Source organism: Barbus barbus (genome assembly GCF_936440315.1).
Source record: "Barbus barbus genome assembly, chromosome: 3".
NCBI classification, from domain to species: Eukaryota; Metazoa; Chordata; class Actinopteri; order Cypriniformes; family Cyprinidae; genus Barbus; species Barbus barbus.
Genome location: NC_136731.1, coordinates 16,575,457 through 16,597,831, shown reverse-complemented (window position 1 = coordinate 16,597,831; position 22,375 = coordinate 16,575,457). Strand labels below are relative to the sequence as shown.

The 22,375-nt window shown below is 37.2% G+C and overlaps 2 protein-coding genes across 3 annotated transcripts; one reads left to right on the top strand and one right to left on the bottom strand.

The window, feature by feature from the left end:
* The first annotated feature begins 789 nt into the window (after nt 1–789).
* On the top strand, nt 790–6,463 carry LOC306844828 (radical S-adenosyl methionine domain-containing protein 1, mitochondrial-like). Of its 2 annotated transcripts, XM_079377226.1 has the most exons (10): nt 790–1,006; nt 1,109–1,242; nt 1,750–1,954; nt 2,025–2,247; nt 2,329–2,390; nt 3,023–3,086; nt 3,755–3,902; nt 3,990–4,044; nt 4,326–4,429; nt 4,556–6,463. In XM_079377226.1, the coding sequence occupies exons 1-10, from the start codon at nt 869–871 to the stop codon at nt 4,683–4,685; spliced, it is 1,263 nt and encodes a 420-aa protein (XP_079233352.1). In that variant the 5' UTR covers nt 790–868; the 3' UTR covers nt 4,686–6,463. The 2 variants fall into 2 exon arrangements, with proteins under 2 accessions (XP_079233352.1, XP_079233351.1); XM_079377225.1 differs by having other exon boundaries at nt 2,025–2,390.
* Nucleotides 6,464–7,711: 1,248 nt separating this feature from the next.
* LOC306845107 (GTP-binding protein Rhes-like) lies at nt 7,712–8,870 on the bottom strand (the record flags this gene model as incomplete). The annotated part of the gene is made up of 2 exons (XM_079377693.1): nt 7,712–8,220; nt 8,327–8,870. The coding sequence occupies 2 exons, from the start codon at nt 8,868–8,870 to the stop codon at nt 7,712–7,714; spliced, it is 1,053 nt and encodes a 350-aa protein (XP_079233819.1).
* Nucleotides 8,871–22,375: the final 13,505 nt, after the last annotated feature.

The following is a 22,375-nucleotide window of genomic DNA, read 5'->3' as shown; positions in this document are numbered from 1 at the left end:
AACTTTAAAGGTGATTTTCTCAGTATTTTGATTTTTTTGCACCCTCAGATTTCAGGTTTTCAAATAGTTGAATCTCGGCCAAGTATTGTCCTGTCCTAACAAACCATACATCAATGGAAAGCTTATTTATTCAGCTGATGTATAAATCTCATTTAAAAAAAAAAGAAGAAAAAAAAAAAAGATCCTTATCATTGTTTTGTGGTCCAGGGTCACATATTTTAAATGAATAAAAACTTCTTGCTGACAAATGGGTGGACCTAGTGGTTTGAATGATAGTGGGAAAGATTGGTAGATTAAAAATCATCATTTGGGGGGCTCTTGTGATGTCTTTTAATATCATCTAATGATTCTTGCTGTAAATAATGCCTGACAGGATTTTTTTGGAATATGGACTATCGTTACACTGAATTAGGCTATATGTTTTCATTGTGAAAGTATGATTGTCATGATTTTTTGCTCAGAAAAAATACAATTAAACGGCACACATTAGAAAAAAAGTAAAATCAGTGGCTGCTGGTGAAAGCAGGCTACCGTGCGGGTCCTGGTATTCTAGTTTAGGTAATTTACGCCCCAATCGTCCAGATTGCTCTCTGGAGTACTTGATTTATTTTGATCGGGCATGCATTTATATTGCTCTTTTTAAAAATATTTTATTTATTTTATTTTATTTTTATAGCAGATGGCCATCTAAAAATATCACTTCAGAAACATGTACAGTAGATAACAATTGATTGTTTATTATTATTATTGATTTTTTCCCAGGACATTAGCGTTTCACATCTTTGTGACGCAGTGTGTTGCAGTAAAATAGGACCGTGCAGAAAATATGTCTGAAGCGTAACTTCACTGAGGATTGTTCAAGTACAGTATGTCGAGACGAACATTACTAACACAGCAGCACGCTTTACGGTGTTTGGGAACGGCGTTCGCTTCTGTCCTGTTGAGATCCATCGCTACTAATCACAGACTGCCTCCTCACGCGGATGAAGCGTCACTTTATATACACGTGAGTGTCTAAACACGTCCGTCGAAGCCACTGGCAAATACACAGAATGGTAAATGTGTTCTCTTTTAACGTTACCTATCTGTATTTCTCCTTTTTTTAAAGTGGCCTTATTGCCTTAAAAGATGCTTCTACTGCAACTTCAACAAGTATATTCCTCGGAATCAAAACCACGCCGTTATGACAGAATGTCTGCAGAAAGAGACACAAACCTTACTGCAGCTCAGTCAGGTCTCCAGGTCAGTGTGCAGAGGTCAGACAGTATGCTTTAAAGAATATACTTAAGAAAAAAATCTCCTTTTGGTTACATTTTATTTTGGTATAACTATATTGGTATAACTATAAGTAACTTTGTAACTACATGTCAACTAAATCTCATTAAGTTGCAACTGCATGTCTACTAACTCTGAGTACATTGTTAGGGTATAGGTTGAGGCTTAGTAGAATAAGTTGACATATACTTGCAAAGTTTCTTATAGTCAGTATGTTGTATGTTGTTGACCCATCAAAATAAAGTGTTAGAAGATATTAATCAGACAGTCTACTAATACTCTAATAACTGCTAGTTGACATGTAGTTGCAAAGATACTTACTGTTAGTAGAATGTCTAAAGTGGACTATCGAAATAAAGTGTTACCCTCCTTTTTGTAAGAAATGACTAAATACAGGTTTGGAACAACATGTGGGTAGATAAAATGTTTATTTTTGGATGAACTATATCCTTTTTATTCTGTACTGTCCTGTAGGATCAGCTCAGTGTTTTTTGGAGGAGGAACACCCAGCCTGGCTCAGCCCTCCACAATCTCTGCTGTCTTGGAGACCGTCTCCAAACACGCTCATCTCTCAAATGAAGCAGAGGTCACTCTGGAAGTGAACCCTACACCTGCTGGAAAAGCTAGTCTGAAAGACTTCACGTTAGCAGGAGTTAACCGGTTTTCTGTAGGAATCCAGGTATGGTGCCTGCACATGATGTTTTGTAGTTTTGACCAAGTCTCCATAGATCGAATGCTATTCTCCACAGTCGCTGAATGATGATCACCTGAGGGTACTAGGAAGGGATCACGATTCCCAGCATGCTCTCTGGACGCTGTCAGAGGCCAGGACTCTCTGCCCGGGACGTGTGTCAGTGGATGTCATGTTTGCGCTTCCAGGACAAAGTGTAAAGGCATGGGAGAGTGAGTTGGAGAAACTGCTGCCGGTTTGTGATAATCACGTTTCACTGTATCAGCTGACTTTGGAAAGGGGTACGCAGCTTTTTAAACAGGTTGACAGCGGTGAACTAAGCGTGCCTGGTGAAGATGTCACAGCTGTTATGTACAATTCAGCACGAGGAGTCCTGGAGAAGGCTGGGCTTCGTCAATATGAAGTGTCCAACTTTGCCAAAAATGTAAGTTATTATTGCTTAAATTCTTATAAGGTGAGAATAATAAGAAGTTCCTGTAGCACTACACCAAGGACATGTGTTGGAAATAGTTGAGCAAACTTAAAAGATTAAGGCATTCAGCTTCAGCAGATTTTTGAGTTTTCTCAACTTATGTTTGTAGGAGATTTTTTAGTTCTCTCAAATTTTGAGTTTAATAAACTTAAAACAACAAGTTGAGAACTTGAGCTGGTTGCCTTAAACTTTTAAGTTTGCTCAACTTTTTTTTTTTTTTTTTTTTTTTTTACAGTGTACCATTTCCACATTTTGATTATTTACTGTACATAATATAGCATTTATTCATTTGCTTTTAAGTTCTCTCAACGTTTGATTCTTTTTTTTTTTACAGCATTGTAAAAAAAATAAATAAATAAAAGTTGAGCAAACTTTAAAAAGTTTAAGGCAACCAGCCTCAGCAGATTTTTAAGTTTTCTCAACTTGTTGTTTTAAGTTTATACAAAACAAAAAGTTGAGAACTCAAAAATCTCCTAAACAATAAGTTAAGAAAGCAAAAAAAATCTGCTGAAGCCTTAAATTTTTAAGTTTACTCAAGTTTTTTTTTTTAACAGTGTAGTTTATGGATTATGTGTTTATTGTAGAATGCTGTCAGTGAACACAATATCGGGTACTGGAAGGGTCGTCAGTACATCGGTGTAGGACCAGGTACATTTGTGCACATACACTACAGTTCAAAAGATTTTTAAAAAAGAGATTAATGCTTTCATGCAGCAAGAATGCATCTCATTGATCATACGACAGTAAAGACATCGATAATGTTACAAAATATTTATCTTTTACATAAATTGCTCTTTTGGTCTTTCTATTCATCAGAGAATCCTTAAATGTATCATAATTTCCACAAAAATATTAAGCAGCACAACTGTTTTTAACACTGATAATAAGGAATGTTTCTTGACCAGCAATCAGTATATTATTATGATTTCTGAAGGATCATGCGACACTGAAGACTGGAGTAATGATGCTGAAAATACAGCTGTGCATCACAGAAATAAATATAATTTTAACATTTTCAAATAGAAAACAGTTATTTAAAATTTGTATAATATTTAATAATATTATTATTCATCATAATACTTTGTTAAATAAACCAAGTGTGATATGTGCATTGCATTTTCAGTTATACATCAATCCTCCATTGATGCTTACTGTTTTTACTGTAGTTTTGATCAAATAAATGCAGGCTTGCTGAGCATGAGCAAGAGACTTGAACAACTGTTCAACTTTTGAACAGTGAACTAATCTTGGGAACTCACACATACTTTCACACACAAGCAAGATATCTTTGTTTTGTGTTCAATATCATCTGTTAGGGGCACATGGACGATTTGTGCCGTGTGCAGTGGGAGGAGTTCAGAGGGAAGCACGAACCCAGACTTTAGAACCAGATGTTTGGATACGAGAGGTTCAGCGTCACGGTCATGGGACACGCCGCCGAATACAGCTCGACCACTGTGGCCTGTAAGACTATCTCCTCTGTAGTCCAGAGTGGAGCGATTACACCGACTGTTACTGAGTTATTGAATCAGATGGAAATTGTATCTGCAGGCTGGAGGAGGTTTTGGTCATGGGTCTGCGCATGACTGAAGGAATCGCCCAGCAGGTACATAACATAGGTTTTACAACTATAAAACGTTCCAGCCAGTAATGTTTTGCATTAAAAAAATAAACTTTTGGGTGATTACTACTATTAGTAGTAGTAGTAGATTTTGCATTGGCATTTTCATTACATTTAAACACATTTTTCATAATTATTATTAGTTATAGACTATTTAAAATGTACAGTATGTTTATAATATTTATTTATTTTTTTAATTGGGGTGCCATTTTAGATAAAGCTGATGAAGTGACTGATGCCTCTAATTTTAGTTTTTTATATTGTAGCACTGGGAGTTATTCAGCCCAGAAGATGACCTCCAACTAATTTTTGGGATGTCTGAAAAGGTTCAAGAATTTCAAGCAGGAGGACTTTTAATACTTAATGACAGGTAATAATGTTTACTGCTAAAATATTATCTGTGCATTTTTACTTGGTAAATAAACCAAGTGTGATGTGTACATTGCATTTTCAGTTATACATCAATGCCCCATTGATGCTTATCTTTATGTTTTAGGGGTTTGCGGTGTTCCTGGGAAGGGTTAGCATTACTGGACAGCATCTTACCCACAATGCTGCTGGAATTAGAGATGTTTTTCAAAAAGCAGTACTCCAGCAGAAAGACCGAGAGGCAGAGAGACCGATGAAAGTTTGCATCAGAGAAATATGAGAAAAAGATTGCACACAAGGGAATGCATAATAAGGTGAAAATGAAACACTCTCCCATGTGAAGAAACGTTTAGTCTTGAAGAATGAACATTGGTCAGTGATGTGACACTTTTTTTTGTTATTTATTCACAAATACAGTGCTTTTTTTTCCTACGATGAGCATGTTTTTAATGTCTGAATTTAGATTTTTTGTTTTGTTTGTTGAGGTGTGCATAAGGTAAATATGTGAAAATATGATCTTGATTATAATATTAAAGAAAAAAAAATTCTTGAATGGAAAACAATGTTCAGTATTGGCATGAAATATAAATTTACCTTGTTATGAATGCATGTGAACACCTGGGCATATGCTTCATTTTTTAAAAGCCTTTCGATTTTGTCTAATCAAAATGTTATGACTTCCATTGAAAATTACAAACTTTTCACTGGTGAAATATGAAGAACATCTCCAATTATTTGTGACCCTGAACCACAAAACCAGTCATAAGTGTCACTTTTTCGAAATTGAGATTTATACATCCCCTGAAAGCTGAATAAATAAGCTTTCCATTGATGTATGGTTTGTTAGGATCGGACAATATTTGGCCGAGATTCAAGTATTTGAAAATCTGGAATCTGAGGGTGCAAAAAAATATATAGAAATGTATATATCAAAATACTTTAAATTTTTTAAGATTTAAGATTGCCTTTAAATTGTCCAAATTAAGTTCTTAGCAAAGCATATTACTAATCAAAAATTAAGTTTTAATATATTTACAGTAGGAAATTTACAAAATATCTTCATGGAACATGATTTTTACTTAATATCCTAATGATTTTTGGCATAAAAGAAAAATGGATAATTTTGACCCATACAGTGTATTTTTGGCTATTGCTACATATATACCCCAGCGACTTAAGACTGATTTGTACTCCAGGGTCACATTTAGTCCACTAAAATAACACCCACGATTTAAAATCTAGTCAACAACTATACATTTTATTCGTGTTAATTTGTTACACTCTGATGTACATTACAATATGGAAGAGGAGATCTGTCGCTTCTTCCATTTAATTGTGACGTAAGTTAATTACTTTTTATATAAAAAAAGATTAAGATTTGTATTCAAAGTGTATGGAAAATATAGCAGTTTTACATTATGGTTACATCACATGATCATTTTAGAGTCATCACATTGAAAGGTTTCGAAAAATGGTATGAAAGTTTAAAAAAAACATATGAAACGAATACAGAGTATTTCTAAGAACTTGATATGTGTTTTAATCTAGATTTGTAAAATATTAGCAATTTTTACAGTTCATATTTGAAAGTATTATTTGAATACATTCAGGAATCTGTAAAAAGATGAACACAGTAAACTAGATGATTGCCTTCTCTGATCTATGACATTTGATGTGATTGTATGCCCTCCGGGCTTTTATATCTCGAGTTATTTGGCACAGAAGTGGTTTCTTATAGCATCAGCCATTTGAACTTACTCTTCTCCAAACTACCCACATTCTCTGTTAGACAGAAGGTCTTTGAAGAATCATGAATTATTCAATTTGCTCCCTCACAGTATTATTTCTTGTTTAAGCACAATTAAAATTTATTTTAGTTATCATTTTGAAAGTCAGTAATGTAGTTCAGACAACATTTTCAAGCTATTCATAATAGAAAACGCATCAAAGTAAAGGACTGGTGCGCTGTCCATGGTGCTGAGCGCCGTTTGCATACCGCTACCAAACTGAAAATAAAAATCCTTGTCTTACTGTTTATGTAGGTTATCATTTATTGTTCGCAATATTCATCATTGGATTCGTGTATATTCCAAGTCTAAAAGGAATTCATCTCTCAGCTGCGTCGTGTTGTATAATGTCTATTATGTAGCCTACTGTATTGTCCGAGACTCGCACATACGTGCGTATGCGTGCACATGCGTATGCACATGCGTGGGCGCGTTTTCTTACTAATATGAGAGAATTTCACGCAAGCATAGCGATGATGACTCAAGCCACTGCAGATGATGAGAACAATGGCTTCACCACCCACTCATTTCTTCCCGTTGTTCACACATGAATGGTCATACTGCAGTAAACTGGTTTCTCCTTAAAGCAGAGGCGTAGTTACTGTCTGTCTGCAAACCTGAGGTGAAGCGGGGGACACGGTATAAATATAGCTCGGATCATGCATATTAAATATGTGACGTTACATTCTCTCATTTGTCCTGTCGATATGTGTCACGATCGATGCTGATTTGGTTGCATCAAGAATAATTTCTCATTATGAATGTTCGACATTTCTACAACTTCAGGAGAAATATTGATTGCAATGACCCTGATTTCTTGAACAAACATGTATTTTGAGAAAAAAACGAAGCATTTACATGTCAACTTTTTTATTAATTTTTTTATTGTCTTTGATACAAGACAACGTGGAAACAAATTTGAGGTAACATAAGTCTATTATCAAGAATTGCTGCGTTAGTATAAGAAATGTTTCAACAAATTTGGGGTAATACATTCAATATAAAGAAAACATGCATACTTGCTTTACAACATTTCCCTTTTGGAATCAGTTTACTCCTGCTAATGACCAGTTTAGTCCTGCTGACAAAATGGTAATCTGAAAACGGTAACATCAATATTAAGTCAAATAGGCCTATATGAATTTACACCAACAAAACTCATGTTTGAGGGTTAAATCAAGTAGAAATAGCTCTTTAGGATAACAATTGCAGGTTACCACTTTCTACAGTGTGGATGACCAGCGTCAGTGTTCCAAAAAACAACTAATTTGACCAGCGAGTTGCTGGTTTGTTGCTGATCCACCGGATCCACCGGTTTGACCATCTTAAACCCGATTTTCCAACAGGCTTATAAGAAGTACATTTCACAAATACTTTGTCAGTGTGTTTAGAAACTGTCCCATGGTCCAGCCAGGGACTTATAGAATATAATAATTCTTACATCGTTGAATAAATATTATTCATAGGTTTGAAACAGAGTCCCTAGCGTTACTCTTTTACTGTATTTGACACCTCTCAATAGGTGTGTTTCGTTTAGGGGTGCTCGGGCCCATTACGCGCCGCAGATCGCTACTGAAACTCGGTCTGCGGGCGAGCGGGTGCACCGCGCCACACGGCTCATTCATGGCTCTTTTGTTTCTCTTTCTGCTGCTCAGCGCTTGATACGTGTGGATGGAGATGTCTCGATGGAGAGAGGGTCTGGTTTCTGTGGGAAGCCCCCCCAGCACCGCCAGGGCCTCGAACATCTCCTCCAGGTTGGTGCAGTCTTTGGCAGACACCTCAAAGAGGACACTTTCCTCCCCGAGAGACTGGCGGATATCGGAGGGCTGCACAGCTCTCGAGGAGTTTAAGTCAGTTTTATTGCCGCATATTATTATGGGAAGCTGTCTGTTTTCTTTGGACTTGGTCAGCTTGGATTTGGCAGTGAAAATCTCCTCGCGTAATGAGCAGATCTCCGTGAGAGACTCTCGGTCAGTCAAGCTGAACACCAGCAGGAATATATCACCTGTTGAGGTCATAAAGCACATGAAGTGAGATCTTTGTAAACCACAGGCTATAATTAAACGATTTGAAGAACACCAATTGAGTAAAAACACCGTGCACATACCGACCTGTCAGAATAGAGAGTCTTCGCTTGGCCGGAAAGTCTCTCTCTTTGGACGCGTCCAGGATGTCTAACTGGTATCTCTCCCCTCGGATGTGGTAGAGTTTGCTGTGAAAGTCTTCGGTTGTTGGCTCGTACTGTTCTTCGAATCCACCATCACCCAAAAAACGGCGTATAATCACCGTTTTACCCACTCGGGGCGCGCCGAGCACAACTATGCGCCGGTAGTGACTGGGTTTTACGCTGAGCAGCTCGTCGTTTTTACTCTCATATCTCATATGCTTTGTTTTATGGAGCTGAGACGCGGAAAAGGGATCCAGAAATCTCCTGGGTTTGCGTTCAGACGACGAGGGTCGCTTTCCAGTGCTGGAAGAGCGCACCACTCGCGCCTTGGGCTCTGGACGTGTCCAGTGCGACGCGCACTGCAAATGCTTATCAGCTGTTGCGGTGCCTTCGGAATGATAGCTGCAACAGGAGAACGTCGCGGTGCCATCAACTGAAAGAAGAGCTTTATCAGTTGTGTTCACCTCCATGCTCCTTGCTGGTATCATCCAGAACGGCTCGTGCTGTGGTCTCGGTGCAGTGAGTTGTACGCGGTTCCCGCAGTGCCTTTTATATGCTGATAATGGATGGGTGGTCTCGTGTGGTGCGTCATTCAACGCTTACGGCTCGTCTGCTGAATCTGAACAATTCTGCTGGCTATTTAAGGTATTGCCCACCGCAGTGCAACTTGGATATGAGCCATTATTATGTAGAGCTACAGAGTAGCCTATTGTCAGTTAAATGCAGCTATTATGCAGACTTAAGTCCTGCTTATATATTAATTTACTTCACATACATGCAGATTTAATTGATTTCTTTCATAAATGCACAGACTGCTCTAAAATATGAGACACCAAATGTTTCAGGAGTTTAGGACACAGAATAGAATGCATGCCTATTCGATAACTGTTTTATTTGGATGTATACTTTAGTTTTTAAGATTAACTGTTTTTTCAAGGCATTGTTAGATGTTAGTGTTTCCAAAACAGATTTCAAAAACGGTATCATAGCTATTAAACTGTCTTATGCTTTTAAATCTGTATTTTAACTCAGAATGATCTCAAAGTAAAAAGAGGTGCTTAAATCTGATTTTGTGGTGGCTGTGCTTTAAAATTAAATTATTATAATCTTAATTCAAGATATGAAGGATTTGGAAAGTCTGACAGTAATCAGTGTTGTAAGGTAAACCCTGTCTGCTTTAATTGTTTCAAAATGATTAACAGTTGAAAACATTAGAAATTTTGAAATGTAATCAAAAAGTGATCATATGTAATCAGTTACATTACTTTAATAAAGTAATTGAAATATTTACACTACTTATTACATTTTGAATAGGGTAACTTGTAATCTGTAACCTATTACATTTCCAAAGTAACCTTCCCAACACTGGTCACATGATCCTTCAGAAATCATTCTAATATTCTGATTTGCTGCTCAAGAAACGTTTCTTATTATCATCAATGGTTTTCCAACCAAGCCTTGCATTTCACAAAGAAACATAACCAAAGTTGGTCTGGAACGGTCTGCGTTTCCCAAAAGCAGCGTTAGCTTAAGTACATCGTAGACCCATCGAAACCAATGGAGCTACTATTTAGGCTTACAATGCTTTTGGGAAACCCAGTCCAGGTCTGAAATGCTGTGATAAGTTAAGCAAAGTGATACTGACAATGAAAAGTCCCAGTGATTTTGTGCTAAATATAAGCACTCTTGTAGCACTGCTCAAATAAACACATGAACCAGAACCGACTGTTGTATAATACTGTTTTTGAAATAGGTACTTCAATGTTTCAGTGTAGAGGCATGAGTAGCATGTGGGTGGCAATATTTCAGCTTATTTCCCTCAGTCGTCTGCATAATTGAGGGGTTGCTAATGACTGACTTTTGAAAATATTTATTGAACACAGCTTAATTTTCATTTACTGAATGTTTTCCTGATGGATAGCCCATTTTATTTGTGTGGGCACACAGGAACATTTGGTCAAAGAGGTAAAGGCTTATGCCCCTCTGTTTTTTTTTTTTTGTGCATGTGTCTAGATGAGACTGGTACCTCGGGAATTGCATCTATATGAATGAGTCCGTTTCACATCTCATTAATCCCTATGCGCGTAATGATGCTGATGGCTCTCTTTTAATAGAAATAGAAAAACAGCTGACATTAAACTAATCGAAGCTTCACGACAATATTCTAACTAGGTATGATCACGACCACCATTCTCTCTTGCTGCTGACAATTGATTTGAACAGAGCTCTTAAGATTGTGAAAAAGAAGTAGCCTACACTTTCACATACTTTGGAAGATTTTAAAAGCATATACTTAAGTGTGAACTGACTGTAATGTTTTCAGACATTTACAAGCATGTTGTTTACAATTAATTGAAAATATATAGTTTGAATTTATATTAAATGCAGTTATCTGAACTTGACACTTAGGTAGGACTTTATTGTCTTTGAAATATGGTTAAAGTGAACTGCTGAATGTACTGACAAACATTTTTGGTAAACTAAATTTCTACTGAAACTATGTTTTCAAATATATTTGTAATGATGAGGTTGCAATCTAGTGCGCTTATATTAACTTCAAATGTAATATAAAAAAACACACTACAGTTAAAATTATAATCAATTATTTTACATGTGCTTTAGATGTTAGCCAGCACATCAAAATAAGTAAGGGATAATGCACAACTAACGTTGATTATCCCACTTATTCCATGGTCATATGAAATTTGGAAATACGATTAACTTTGGGGTAAAAGTGGTTTTTGGGTATTAAAAAATTTGGGTATTCTGTGAGGAAGTGCTGCTCTGTTTCGGTCTCTCCCAGACTGCCGTAGGAGCAGATTCTCTCCTCACGGGAGAGCCATATTTGTCTGCGCTGGCGCGTCTCTACGGCCAGACTGTGTTCGCTGAATCTGTACATCATCAGTGTTTTCCTGAGTTTCACATCAGTCACTGTGCTCACGTAGTTTGGTGTACTCTCGATTTAGTGCCGAATAACATTCTAATTTGTGTTGGTTTTTGATGGTGTTTGTCCAGTGGGTGATGTACTTGTGATTCTCTGTGTTGATGATTTGTCTGGGCCGAATAGTTGAGAGTGTGTGTGAGTCCTGGGGCTGGCTGATCTCTGTCAGTCTCAGCACCAGCTGAAGGAGGGGACTCTTTGTGAGGTTCAGCTCTTGGTGTTTCAGGGCTTTATAATAGTATGTGCTGGGGTCACTTGTCTTTAGGTGTTTCCAGAATTTCAGGGCACTTTTTTGTGTCCAACAATCAACATCATTTTAACTATAGAGGCTAACACATTTTGAAATAATTAAGTTTGCTAAATAATGGGTAACATTTGATGCTTGCTACAAATCTCAAAATAGTTGGAACAGGGGCATGTTTACCATGGTGTAGCATCTCCTCTTCTTTTCAAAACAGTTTGAAGACATCTGGGCATCGAGTTTATGAGTTTCTGGAGTTTTGGTGTTGAAATTTGGTCCCATTCTTGCCTGACATTTTTCAGTTTCAGTTTCAGTTTTCAGCTGCTGAAGAGTTTGTGGTCATCTTTGATTTATTTTTCGTTTTAATGATGCGCTAAATGTTCTCTATAGGTGAAAGTTCTGGACTGCAGACAGGCCAATTCAGCACCTGGACTCTTCTACTACGAAGCCATGCTGTTGTAATAGCTGCAGTATGTGGTTTTGCATTGTTCTGCTGAAATACACGTCATCTGGAGGGGAGCATATGTTGCTCTAAAACCTTTATATACCTTTCAGCATTGATAGTGCCTTCCAAACCATGCAAGCTGCCCATACCGTATGCACGTATGCACCCCCATACCATCAGAGATGCTGGCTTTTGAACTGAACGCTGATGACACTGTAAGGATCCACCCGCCAGCCCAAAAAGCGGAATCCAGCAGCCTGGTCGAAGGTTTAATGCAGGTTCGGTCTTTTACTTGCGCCTCTGAATTTGTATGGATTTAGTTTCAATTTTAGTCTAGCTCCGAAATTCAATCTGACTCCAATTTCAAGTGATCATTAAATTTAGGCAATATTCTTAATTAAAAACTGATCACAGATATCAATTGTATATTAATTTAGATATTTGATTATTCTGGAATTCCCATACTTTCAATTATTCGTTCATAAGGGACCAGGTATCACACAGGAATTACACTTTGGCCGATAGTGAACCCACGTACACAAACTCAGAGGGTGCAGAGTGGTTATAATACCTTTAAGTGAGCTGCGTCTGCATACTCATAACAAAAAGTGTATTTTTTCCTATAACCACAAGAGCTACACCGTGTTAAGCCAGTGACAGTCAGGAATCAGAAGCCTGTAATGATGTTCCCCATGGTTCATCCGTTGGTGCTTCCGTATGATGTACTGAACACAGATTTGCGAAAATACCACTACACATTAATCTACTTGAAAACTGATTTCAGAACAGATCAGAATAAATCAAATATAACAATTTATTATTAGTCAATTAAAAATGTGTCATGCCAATTACACAATTAAACAATAAGAAGCCAATTCAAAAATAAGAAAATACATAACATCAGTTGTTCAAAGATGAATCTAAGAGTAAAAATGTATACCTGACTTCAGGAAGATACGTAGTATGGAGCATATGAAATACACTCCACACTACGGGCTGATCGGGCTACAGAATCGCTGTAAAAAATCTTTAAATCAGTTGTATAAACCTAAAATACCTTTTGGTTTAGGTTACCGTGCTCCAGGGTTGCACATGGCAGGAGATAGATAAACATTCTCACAGACCCCTAAAGGGGGACACACCCCTCAGCAGCAGAACACAATTCTACAAAAGCTTTTGTTCTTGAGACCAATTTACCAATCGCACAGAGACCTTTAAAATTATACCAAACATGAAAAGGAAAAAACAACATTCACAAGATAAAATACTTGTGGCATTTGGATTTTCTTGCTTTTGGGGAAGAAGAGCAAGAGGGGCGAGTCAGAAGCAAGGAGGGGAGAGGAAAAGGATGAAGGGGGTCGTAAATGAACAAGGACATAAGTTTGGTGAGTGTGGTGTTGTTTGTTCTCCTTGGAGATCTCTTCTCCAGATTAGTTTTATGGCTTTATTGCATGGGACCTGTCTTTGCGAGAGTTCCTGAGTTTTGGCCTCATGAGGAATTAATTTCATGAGGAAAAAAAAATCACTCCTTGCAACACGCTGGAAGGTCTCCCTCCTCTTTAGCCCGGAGGACACAGCGTCCGTGATTACCGACAAGAATGTCAAATTTGGACTTGTCTGACCATAGAACACTTTTCCACTTTGAAACAGTCAATTTTAAATTAGCCTTGGCCCACAGGACATGACAGCGCTTCTGGACCATGTTCACATATAGCTTCCTTTTGCATGATAGAGCTTTAGTTGGCATCTGCAGATGGCATGGCGGATTGTGTTTACCGACAGTGGTTTCTGGAAGTATTCCTGGGCCCATTTAGTAATGCCAATTACAGAATCATGCCGATGAGTGATGCAGTGTCGTCTGAGGGCCCGAAGACCTCAGGCATCCAACAAAGGTCTTCGGCATTGTCCCTTACGCACAGAGATTTCTCCAGTTTCTCTGAATTCTTTGATGATTGTATGCATTGAAGATGATGAGATTTGCAAAGCCTTTGCAATTTGAGGTATTCCACAATCTTTTTACTCACTCTTTCACAGATTGGAGAGCCTCTGCCCATCTTTACTTCTGAGAGACTCTGCCTCTCTAAGACATTCCTTTTATAGCTAATCATGTTACAGACAGATCATATGTAATATTTTACTGCATAATTACAAGCTGTACATAAATATTTTTTTATTAGTTCAATTACTGTCGACAGTGTTATAGTCAACACCGAGCTCCGCGATTGATATCGCTTATCCTGCCTGAGAAGACCATAAACATTACAGTTCACGTCTGCAGTAATAATTACCTAACAGACATGAATCCTAAAAACGAATAATGTCTAAGCAAATCATGAGTTTTCACTTTAAACCTACCTCTGACTAGGCGTAAGATTTAGTGTCAGACGTAGCACTATGCTATAAATTCTACGCACGACTTAAAGTGCATTTTACGTCCAGGCTAGCCTTACGACCGGGTGTATGTCCAGCTGGTGCAACCGGCCCCTGATGTCAATTAACTTAATAAGTTGTTAGATGTTCTCCCAGCTGAATCTTTTCAAAATTTCTTGCTTTTTCAGCCATTTGTTACCCCCGTGCCAACTTTTTTGAGACCTGTAGCAGGCATCAAATTTGAAATGAGCTCATTTAGTGGGTAAAAGTGTAAAATTTCTCAGTTCTCAGTGGTGGGGCTTTTGTAGAGCAGTCTCTGTCTGTGTGGCTCCTGTCAGCACTGAAGCTCTGGATGGGGCTCTAGATGAAGTGCTGGGTGGGATGCTGTTTCTTGAGGTGTGTCTTGCTGGTTTGGCTGGGCTAGGGCTGGTTCTGCTCCACCTGGGGCTTGTCTGGTTGGTCCTGTTTAAAGTTACTTCTTCAAGTCTTTTTGCTAGGATAGTACTAGATTTTTTTTTTATAGGTGGACATGATCACACAGACAGTCGGTGTCCAGGTCTGGGTGGTATGCCTTAAGCCCGGCTCACACTGTGCGATTTTGGCCACGATTTGTTCGTCTGAGACAAATTTTGAAAAAACCTAACATCCTAAAAGATTCCTATAATCCTAGGCTAAAATCGGTTGTCTAGATCGCTGGTTTGACATGTTCACCGACAGCCGATTAATGGCCGTTGCGATAAATTTTTTCCTCCGATTAAATTCTGGCAGTGTCAGAAGATTTCAGACACTTTCCTCAAGTTTCCTGCAGTGTGACATCTCCTACGACGACCGTCAAACACTGAACTTGATGACGCAATTAGCGCGACAACTTCAAACCATTCATTATTTGTAAAAAACAATACATGTACAACGTAAAGTTTATTTATTAAGGGGCAGGATGTTTAAACTCGAATAACAAAATTACCTCAAGTTCGCTCTGTAGAACTGGAAGTCCATAAAGTCCTCTTTTGCCCAGCCATGACTTGCTCCACACACGTCGTCTTTTTCGTTTTTTTTTTTTTTTTTTTAACATCAAGGCATGTAATTAATAAAACTAACGCTACAAGTTGCTGTTGTTTGCTAGCTACCATTATAGCGAGAGAACGCGGGTCACGTATTGATGACGTAAAACTCCGGACGAGTCTTCTTGAGTACGTCCGTTTTTGTCGCGTCTTGACTGTCGTACAGTCTGACATTAAGACAACTGAGATCCTACAGTCTGACATGGGGATCATGTTCGTACAGTGTGACAAGCAGCAATCGCAAAAGATTATTAAAAATCGCACAGTGTGAGCCTGGCTTTAGGCATTAGGCACAAGGGCACAGTGTCTGGAGATGTTGGCATTTATCTTATTGTTTGTGTTTGGATTGAAATCTTCTCTCTTCTCTTTCTGTGTGTGTGTGTGTGTGTGTGTGTGTGTGTGTTTGCGAGTGATGAGTGTGGGTTTGTGTGCATCAATTAAAGCAGTGCATTAATATAGAACGGTGATTAAACTGACTTGGAACTACCTGTGCATTAAACAGTTTTTAAGCCAATCAGAATCCAGTATTCAGACAGACCATGGAATAAGTGTACTTAAAACATGCTAAGATTACTAAAACATATGATTTAAAATGTATTTTGAAGTAAAACTTTTAATTTGACATTGTAGTTTGTTTGTAACGAAAATTAAATGTGGTTAAAATGTCCTTATTGCTTAATTGTCATGAAAATAATGTAATAATTTAAAACATTTAAATATTATTTTGGTGAAATATCACCATTATCTAGAATTATCAAGAACATTCTGGCAATATTAGAGCATCTGCATATCAAGGCAACAGAAGAAAAATCCTCACCCTCTGCTGCGTAAACAACACCTACATCTCTGAGAGTCTCAGCTCGACTCCATTCACTCAAGGCTACTCTGAATGGACTGAATTGGTGCACAGTGTGCTCTTGCTTTTCTTATACAATTGCTTACCTTGGAGTGCTTTAGACTAAATTTTCTCAGCTGAGAATGGAATATGCATCACCATGGCAACTCTGCACTTTCTGACATTGGTTTCCAGAGTCTATTCCATAACTCTTAAAAGCAGAGAACATGTCTTTTGTGAGCCATCACAATATCACTCACTCCTCTCTAAAGCCTTGTGTTCAGTTTTATGGCCCTGCTTTCCATTGTGCAGAGCTGTTCAGAGAACTTGGAGGCACGTATGGTTTCTCATCAGTAGAATTCACTATTTAAAAGTAAAAGCATTTACTGAAGATAAAATGTAAAGTCGCCATGGCCTAAAATGATCCATCATTGCAACAATTACTGATTAAGTATGTCAAAATATGTTAAATTCAGTCAGCTTGAAAGAGTTCTATGCACACTGTTCACTTTCTTTTCATGGGAATCAATGCATGTTCTCTTAAATTAATGACAAAATTACATGAGACTACGGTGGCCGAAAAAGCTCAACACGCTGCAAATAGATAAAACACCTGCAAATAAAGAAAACAACTTCCTCAATTTTACAACGCACACGCTGCAAATGCTCACAACACAACCAAACAAAGAAACGCGCTGCAAATAGAAAAAAACACCTGCAAATTAAGAAAACAACTTTCGTCAATTTGACAACACACACGCTGCAAATGCTCACAAGAAAACCAAACAAAGCAACGCACTGCAAATAAAATTTATTTGGTTGTGTTGTGAGCATTTGCAGTGTGTTTCTTTATTTGTTTGTGTTGTGAGCATTTGCACCACCTGCTGTCAAACTGATGAAGATGTTTTCTTGATTTGCAACAGGCTAACATGCTAATCATGTTAGTATGTTGCTAGCATCATGCTAATCACATTAACAGCTTGTTTAAAACATGTTAACATCATGATAGCAACATGCTAATAATGCTAATTTTGTTTCAACATTTTCAACATCAGCATAATGCTAGCACAATTAACATGTTGTTAGTATGTTGTTAACATGATTCTAACACGATTAGAGTTACAATTGCCAGCAGGGGCGTTTTTTACCCCAAATACCATACTTTTACATATTCTTTCGTTATTTAAAACCTGTTGCTTTAATTATATTAAACAAAACTGAAAATCATAAAGAAGACCTTTATCTCAAAATGTATGCATTAATTTGAGCGATTCTCATTTGCTAAAAAACATAAAATATTAGATCAAGTAAGCACAGAATCAACTTTGCACTGCTGCGCGCGATCGCGTCAAAGATCAGATAAATATACAAGTGCATCTTGAAAAGTGGTTAAAAGGAAAATAATATCAAAGGCGCCTTTTACCCCGAGGTGCCTTTAGCCCTGTTGTACCCTATATTGCAAAAGAAAACCTTCCTTTAGATGCTTTACTTTTGTTCCTAAAAAAAACCTTGCTTGATCATTTTATCACAGATTAATATTCACACTAAGATTAATTCTTAGTCTAATTCTTAGTATTCTTAGTCTATGTCTGCTACTGCACAAATGTTGGTATATTACTGAACTAATAGGGCATCAAATTGGTTATGAACACAGAAAAATACTTGGTAGTTATACAAAAGTGCTTCCATATGAGGGCAGCAAAGGCATGATGGGTGTTTCTGCATTTCCTTTCATGCTTGTCAAGCAAAAATGTATGCATATTTCTAAACCTTTCAATCAGTGCATCATGAATGTCTTGAGCTGGAGATATGACTGTATCTGTATGGAGTAGCAGGAGCGGTTGTGATGGGTTTGTGAGTCTGTCTCCTGCGGTCCGTTGGCTCTTTAACTTCCTCCTCTGCTCTGTCTGCATGTGCACTCTGATGACATCACCGCCGGGCCTTTGTTATGAAACAAAGAATTTGGCCCAGAGTCTGTTTTCAGGGAAAATTAAGACATAGTGTGGATAGACAGGAGGAGAGGTTATGTTAAATGCAAAAACAGACCCATCAAGCAATAATGTGAAAATGAAACCATAAAATAAGTTTACAATAAGTTTACTGTAGGAAATAGTGACACCTAGATTTGCATTTATAAATTTCCTGGACTCATAGCATGTCCATTTTGTTTGAGATATGGCTCTTAAAAATTCAGTCAGTTGAGTTCTTTTTCAGAAAATGTTAGTCAGAGTATGATACTTTGGAAAATTGTTGTCAACCACATAATGTCAAACTACTGTTGTATCGGATTTTTTTTAATGTGACATTTACACTACCATTAAGACAGGCTGGTAAGAATCTTTTATATTTTTGAAAGAAGATTCTTATGCCAAGATTCTTATACCAAGGCTGAATTTATATGACCAAATATACAGTAAACATAAAAATATTCTGAAATATTATTACAATTGAAAATAATTTATTTCAGTCTGAATATATTTTAAAATGTAATTTATTCCTGTGAAGCAAAGCTGAATTTTCAGCATCATTAATCCAGTCATCATGATTTGCTGCTCAAGAAACTTTTTTTTTTTTATTATTATTATTAGCCTATTAGCAATACTGAAACCAGTTGTGCTGCATAACATTTTTGTGGAAATTATTAAGCTTTAACTGGAAAGCATTGATTTGAACTAGAAGTCGTTTGTAACATTATTATTGACTTTACTGATTTTTGATCAAATCCTTACTGAATAAAAGTATTATTATTTTTTTTAAAATAAACCTGCCCCTAAACCTTTGAATGGTGAGGATTGCAGCTTTTCACAGCCTTATAAAATGTCTAAATACAACAGACTGCGTGATTTTATTTCTTGCAATAAATGTAAAATCCCAATTTTAAGCATGACGATATATAACATATCAGATACTCCTTACTTTAAGAATGAAGTGTAATAAAAACAATAAGAATTTGTGCTTCCAATTATTAAAAATGTGACACAAGGATGTACCCTTTTGTGGAAAAGTGTCAAAAAGTAATTTTCTTAGGATTAAACACTGTTTATCTTCTCACAACAGATTTGAGAAGCAGAATTGACCCTTTTTTATTATTTTTTGGTGGCTGTTCAGATTGTCTTTGTTTATTCAGCAGAAACGAGGGAGAGTATCAGTTTGTCAAGAGCAGAGCTGGTATTTCCTGAAACTCTTGCTTGGCCAAAACACTTGTCACAAGGAAGCTTTGAATAGAAATGATTTTCAATAGTCTTGCATTCCTACTCACTATTTACGCATTTGTGACAGTTCTAGTCTGACTGTTCTAGTGATTCCCAACCGAAGTGTGTTCTTTGAAAGATTTTGTTCTTGCTCCAATTAACTAATTAATTAACACACACACACACACACACACACACACACACACACACACACACACACATGTTGGTTTTTGTGGTTTATGGGGACTCTCCATAGGCGTAATGGTTTTTATACTGAACAAACTGTGTGTGCTATTGCCCTACACCAACCCTACACCTAAACTTAGCCCTCACAGGATACTTTGTGCATTTTTAGATTTTCAAAAAAACTCCATTTAGTATGTTTTTTAAGCCTTTTGAATTACGGGGACATAGGCAGTGTCCTCATAAACCACCTTCATATTGTAATACCTCTGTCATACCCATGTCATTATACAAATTTGTGTCCTCATAAACCACATAAACACACACACACACACACACACGTTTACTTAGCTATCTAAATGGGGACATCCCATAGGCGTAATGGTTTTTATACTGTACAAACTGTATGTGCTATTGCCCTACACCTAAACTTAGCACTCACAGGAGACTTTCTGCATTTTTACAATTTCAAAAAAACTTTGTTTAGTTTATTTTTAAACCCGTTTTACAAATGAGGATGTCCCCAAAGGGAGGTTTTTGGAGATTTTGTCAGGTTTACCACACTTTTGGGTACAAATTTGTCCCCAAAATATGGTTAAGTAGGTACACACACACACACACACACACACAGAGAGAGATTTCTATTGCTTATTTATTGATTTACTTATATGTATTTACTTAATAAACTGAGGATATCTCGATGAGGAGGTTTTGTCAAATTTATCTCAGTTTTGTGTACACATTTATCTCCAGAATATGGTTAATGTAAATGTGGATCAAATGTAGCTGTATATCACAATCTAATATTTAATGATTTATAATATTTATGATAATGCTGAATTAGATCATCATGTGGCTGCAAGGATTGCATAAGACAGAAGAGGTTGGGAAACACTTTATAGTCATTATATGGCATATTACCTCTCTCTAGAAAACAATGAATAAATCATGAGAATAAGCAGTAGGTAGGTCTGTGGGAAGAGTCATAAGTAATTTAACACCTCTCATCTCCACCCCCTTAAATCTGACACTAGAGCTGCCCTGTCATTTCCAATAGAGCACATTAGACATTTTCACCATCCTCAGATACGGTAAACAATCTGGAAAAGCATTACAGGCACAAATATCATTATCTGTCTATATTTTAAATATATTTTCATTAAATTGTGATGTTTATTTAAGTTAATTATTTATTGGTTGAAAACTGCAAAACCACTCAAATCAGCGATTTAAACTGTTTAGACATGTTCCAAACAAGGTTGCAAGAATTGCAAATACCATAGAAAATTAACAGAAAATCTCCTATAAATAAATGACCATTAAGTTTGATGACTATCTACTTCAGTCATCTCCTTTCACTGACCATTTGTTAAAAAAGGAAAATATGGCCAGGCAATATAATTTTAGAGATGCAAAACATATTTTGTATACACTGCAAAAATAAATAAAGAAAAAAAGAAAAAGGAAAAAAATTATATATATATATATATATATATATATATATATATATATATATATATATATATATATATATATACAACCTGAACTCCGGAAATGTTGGGACCTTTTTTTTTTTTTACATCTGAATAAAATGAAAACTAATGGACTTTCAAATCACATGAGCCAATATTTTATTCAAAATAGAACATAGGTAACATAAATATTTAAACTGAGAAATTTTACCACAAAATTTTACCCACTAAATGAGCTCATTTCAAATTTGATGCCTGCTACAGGTCTCAAAATAATTGGGACAGGGGCAAGAAAGGGCTGCAAAAGCAAAAAAATTGGAAAAGATTCAGCTGGGAGAACATCTAGCAGCTAATTAAGTGAATTAACATCAGGTCTGTAACATGATTAGCTATAAAAAGGATGTCTTAGAGAGGCAGAGTCTCTCAGAAGTAAAGATGAGCAGAGGCTCTCCAGTCTGTGAAAGAGTGAGTAAAAAGATTGTGGAATACTTTAAAAACGTTTCTCAACGTCAAATTGCAAAGACTTTGCAAATCTCATCATCTACAGCGCATAACATCATCAAAAGATTAAGAGAAACTGGAGAAATCTCTGTGTGTAAGGGACAAGGCCAAAGACCTTTGTTGGATTCCCATGGTCTTCGGGCCCTCAGATGACAATGTTTCACTCATCGGCATGATTCTGTCATTGACACTGCTAAATGGGCCCAGGAATACTTCCAGAAACCACTGTCGGTAAACACAATCCACCTTGCCATCTGCAGATGCCAACTAAAGCTCTCTCATGCAAAAAGGAAGCCATATGTGAACATGGTCCAGAAATGCTGTCGTGTCTTGTGGGCCAAGGCTCATTTAAAATGGACCGTGTCCTAAAGAGAAGGGAGACCTTGCAGCGTGTTATCAGTGTTCAGTTAAAAAGCCAGCATCTCTGATGGTATGGGGGTGCATAAGTGCATACTGTATGGACAGCTTGCATGTTTTGGAAGGCACTATGAATGCTGAAAGGTATATAAAGGTTTTAGAGCAACATATGCTCCCCTCCAAGATGACGTGTATTTCAGGGAAGGCCTTGTGTATTTCAGCAGGACAATGCAAAAGCACATATCGCAGTTATTACAACAGCATGGCTTCGTAGTAGAAGAGTCCGGGTGCTGAATTGGCCTGCCTGCAGTCCAGAGCTTTCACCTATAGCAGTGCTTCTCAAAGTCCGGACTCCGATCCGGATCCGGACCCGGAGGGAATTCAATCCGGACCCGC

Coding starts and splice junctions, on each gene's coding strand:
- LOC306844828 (XM_079377225.1), top strand. CDS start 869: ATGTCGAGACGAACATTACTAACACAGCAGCACGCTTTACGGTGTTTG. Junction 3,903..3,989: donor CAGCTCGACCACTGTGGCCT/GTAAGACTATCT, acceptor TTGTATCTGCAG/GCTGGAGGAGGTTTTGGTCA. Junction 4,045..4,325: donor CTGAAGGAATCGCCCAGCAG/GTACATAACATA, acceptor TTTATATTGTAG/CACTGGGAGTTATTCAGCCC.